Here is a 4443-nt window from a genome sequence, read left to right on the forward strand (position 1 = left end):
ATCTAATCGACTGGACCCCTCCCCCAAAAATTTCGGGCTTTGTGCCTAGAGTAGAAAAGAATATCAGAGGAAGGTTAACAGAGGAAGTAGTCTTTGTCTGTGGCAGGTGTATAGTACAATAAACACTAGAAATATACAGAAAATAGACTCCATCAAATGCTATAGGAGATACTTAGAAGTAGTAGTTATTTGGGAGACCGAGTCAGCAGTGGGTGTGGATGCTCTGAGGGTATAACTGCTTGAATAAGAATAGTTGGGGCAAAGTTCAGAGAGCTTCTACCTTTGTTGGTAACAAAGGACCTCCCCTCAGAGTGAAAGGCAGATTTTATGCTGCCTGTGTGCAAACAGCCATGCTACACGGCAGTGAAACATGGGCTGTGACTGTAGAGGACATGTGAACATTTGAAAGAAATGAAACTGCATGCTTCACTGAATGTGCAATGTCAGTATGCATGTTTGACAGAGTGTAAGCATCTTGAGAGAAAAATTGGGCATAAGAGTCATCAGTTGCTGTATGCAAGAGAGAAGACTATGCTGGTATGGTCATGTGATGCATCAGCTGTGCAAAGAAGTACTGATTTCTAACTGTGGAGGGAACCTGTGGAAGAGGTAGACTCAGGAAGATGTGGGATGAGGTGAAGCATCTTCGGATGGTGAGTCTCATGGGGCAATGACAAGTTATCAAGACCTTTGGTGATTTGCTGTACTTCAGAAGACTTGTCAAGCCAAGTGAAATCATAGTCATGGTCAGTGCTGGTAACATGTAAAAGGTACCCATGGTAGATACATAGCAAAGAGATAATACTGGTATGGAAACACAGCAAGGACATAATGCCAATATAAATAAAGCAAATACATAAATATGGACACACAACAACGACATACTTCCTACATGAACATACAACAAAGACATAATCTGAAAATGGACACAGTAAAAGGTAATCACGACACAAAAACAGCAAGGACGTAGTCCAAATATGGACATAATCTCAACATCCCAAAATGGACACAGAGGAAGGAGATAATCCTGACATATAGACACAGCAAAGACAGAATCCTAACACAGACACAATCCCACGTTGGACATACAGCAAAGGGAGATACGAATATGGACACACAGCAAGGACATAATCCCAACTGGAGAGACAGTAAGAGTATAATTCAAACATGGACAGACAGCAAGGACATAGTCCCAACATGAACACAGTAAAAATGTAATCGAAACAGGGACCGGCAGCAAGGACATAATTCCAACATGGACACACAACGAGGGCACAATCACATGGACATGATTCCAACATGGACACAGAGCAAATCCATAATCCCTGTATGAACACAACAAAGGATGTAAAATCAGTATGGACACACAGCAAAGACATAATCCCAACACGAACACAGCAAAAGCATAATCACATGGACAGACAAGAAGGACATAATCCCAACATGGACACACAGCGAAAACACAACCCCAACATGGGAAGGCAACAAAGACATAATCCCAACAAGAACACACACCAAAGATATAATCCCAACAGGAACATACAAGGACATAATACTTTTGAATATGTACACACAGCTAGGACACAATCAACAAAGATGTAGACATGTTTGAAATTCAGTGTGTCTTCTAAGATAGAGAAAGTATTTGTCCCTGTTTAAGTTCTTCCAGTTATAAAGCACTGCAAGTGTGAAAGTAAAAGAGATAATTTACTTACTTAAACAAATACTTAAATATTTCTGCTGTGATGAGACTGGTTGATTCAAAGAACATATGAAAAGGTTCTCCTTTTTCTTTCAAAGAACCAGCAACCATACCAAACAAAAAACTGAATGTAATAAGTCCTGTAAAGATAGAATAATATTAAAATTACTTGTATTGATATGTCATCAAGCCCATCATGAAAATCCTTTTACTAGCTTTATCAGGTTCTTAAAAACTAATTTCTTAAATTTATTCCATGTCTGGTATAATATCTGTTAATTACTTTAAGTTTTTTTTTTACTTTTAACAATTAGAGCTCATAAGGTATAACAGATTTCTTTTTTCACATGCCATTTTAACCCTTTTGATACCAGACTGTCCAAATAAGGCTGAGAATTTTGATAGTGAATGACACCAAAACTGCTGAAATAACCTAGCCATATTTAAATGAGAATTTCAGCACAAATCTTGTTAGTACATTCATGAAAGCAATGTGATTTCACTGCATAAATCATTTGAGTGAGTTACAGTATCCGACATTATTTGGCATGCTATCTATCCTCTGAGAATCTTTGGAGATTTTTCCCCCCACATTTTTTCTACACTATTATTTGAATTTTATTAACACTGACGGGAAATGGATAACAATTTTATGATGTCAACTAGTGAATCAGAATCTGACGGATTTTCAACTGAAGATATGGAAAAATCAAACAAAATATGCAACCAATACAAAAATTACATGGTATGTGAAAATGAATTGGATATTTCTATTTCTGAAAGTGAAAGCGATTCAGATGATAACTTAAACAGTGACAAAGAAAATGAATATATCTTACAGTAGTTGTAAGTAGGAAAGGGATGTTGTTGGATATAAAAGAAGCAAAATTTAAAAAAAAGAGGTTAAATAATCCAACAGCAGAAATATTTGATAGTGACTGCATACAGAAGTAAGAGGCAAATCAATTTTTTATCTACTTGTAAGCAATTTTTTTATCTACCTATGTGGATGAAAAGGGCACTCCATTCGTGAACCTTGATTATAACAAGTACACGGGCAGTGTAGATTGGTTGAATCAAATGAACTATTACCCAGTCTACCAAACAAGTAATACATGGTTGCAATATCTGGTTTGGTATTGTAAATATGAGTATTGTTAATGCATTTATATAATATACCAAGTCAGGAGGGGCAGAAAATGATGTGACCGTCTGCAGTTCTGAGCAGCAGCTGTAGCAACGCAGTTGAGAGCTGATTTTTCTTCCAAAAAAAATAACTTTTGGGAGAAAAACTAAAGCTTACCAGAGGGACATCTCTCTGAATTCAGCTAATCTCCATAAATTAGAGAAAATCAAGGGTCACAAAAGGCAGTGCTGTGAATGTCTTCATTAAAGAAAAAGAAATGCTTTTAGTGAACAGGTTGTTGAAATGAGTTTCCAATATGTATTCTGCAAGCTTGCATTATGTAGAGTGGGGTACTTTACAAGTTACCATCATAGAAATATTGTGTGATTTGTAAACATATAATTTGATTTTATAAATACTTTTTTCAAATTTACCTCATCTTTATTTTTTATTTACCTATAATTTTAATTTAGAGGTATCAATTTGTATTGTGAATCATATTATATATAATAGAATGCAATTTGTGTCTCATTGGTTGTGCTAGGGAAAGAAGAGTAAAGCAACAAACAGCATGGGAGTGAGTAACAGTCAGAGGTGGTAAAACAAGCTAACAGCATTCAAAAGCTTTGTTCTGGAGACAGTGATATTTTAATCAAAATAAAACTGCAAATTTTTATCATAAATTGTATTTAGTTTAGCAGTTTGAGACACACACACACACACAAATATATATATGAAATTAAATACTAAACACTTTTATTTTCGAAATATTATCATACACATAACAGATGTTACATGAACAAGAAAAAAAAAATATATATATATCGGCGCAGGAGTGGCTGTGTGGTAAGTAGCTTGCTTACCAACCACATGGTTCTGGGTTCAGTCCCACTGCATGGCACCTTGGGCAAGTGTCTTCTACTATAGCCTCGGGCTGACCAAAGCCTGAGTGGATTTGGTAGACGGAAACTGAAAGAAGCCTGTCGTATATATGTATATGTGTGTGTGTGTGTGTGTGTGTGTGTGTGTGTGTGTCTGTGTTTGTTCCCCCAACTTTGCTTGACAACCGAGGCTGCTGTGCTTACGTCCCTGTAACTTAGCGGTTCAGCAAAAAGAGACCGATAGAATAAGTACTAGGCTTACAAAGAAAAAGTCCTGGGGTCGATTTGCTCAACTAAAAGGCGGTGTCCCAGCTTGGCCACAGTCAAATGACTGAAACAAGTAAAAGAGGAAAGAGTAAAAGAGTATATAGGTGCAGGAGTGGCTGTGTGGTAAGTAGCTTGCTTACTCAACTTCCTGTCTTGTGCGTTAGTTACTTCCGGTAGACACGAAGAACAGAGTGGATGGATGTGTTTCAGCTCCGTCCAATGTTGAACTTTTGAGAAGAACTGAAGAACTGTGTGGACGGGTGTTGTTCGACGCCGTCTAATATTGAGCTACTGAGAAGCCAGCAGAGGTAGGTGGAATTGTTTTTTGAGCTAGGTTTAATTTATTGTGTTTCATTTGTTTCATTTGTTTCAGTAAATTCAGCCTAGCTCTGGGTAATTTCTTCTGCCACGTCGACTGTAGTTGTTTGTTCATATTTAGTGAGCAAATTGTGTTTCTCGTTCGTTGT

General features: G+C 37.1%; 1 protein-coding gene across 8 annotated transcripts in view; it reads right to left on the minus strand.

The window, feature by feature from the left end:
* LOC106875848 (excitatory amino acid transporter 1-like) overlaps positions 1-4443 on the minus strand; it is a 321485-nt gene that overhangs the window by 92349 nt on the left and 224693 nt on the right. For all 8 annotated transcript variants that reach the window (XM_052969531.1, XM_052969535.1, XM_052969533.1 and 5 more), the window contains one exon: positions 1716-1842. In XM_052969531.1, coding sequence (XP_052825491.1) covers positions 1716-1842 — 127 coding nt within the window. The remainder of the gene's footprint in view (positions 1-1715; positions 1843-4443) is intronic.

The sequence above is a fragment of the Octopus bimaculoides genome, chromosome 7, assembly GCF_001194135.2.
Source record: "Octopus bimaculoides isolate UCB-OBI-ISO-001 chromosome 7, ASM119413v2, whole genome shotgun sequence".
NCBI classification, from domain to species: domain Eukaryota; kingdom Metazoa; phylum Mollusca; class Cephalopoda; order Octopoda; family Octopodidae; genus Octopus; species Octopus bimaculoides.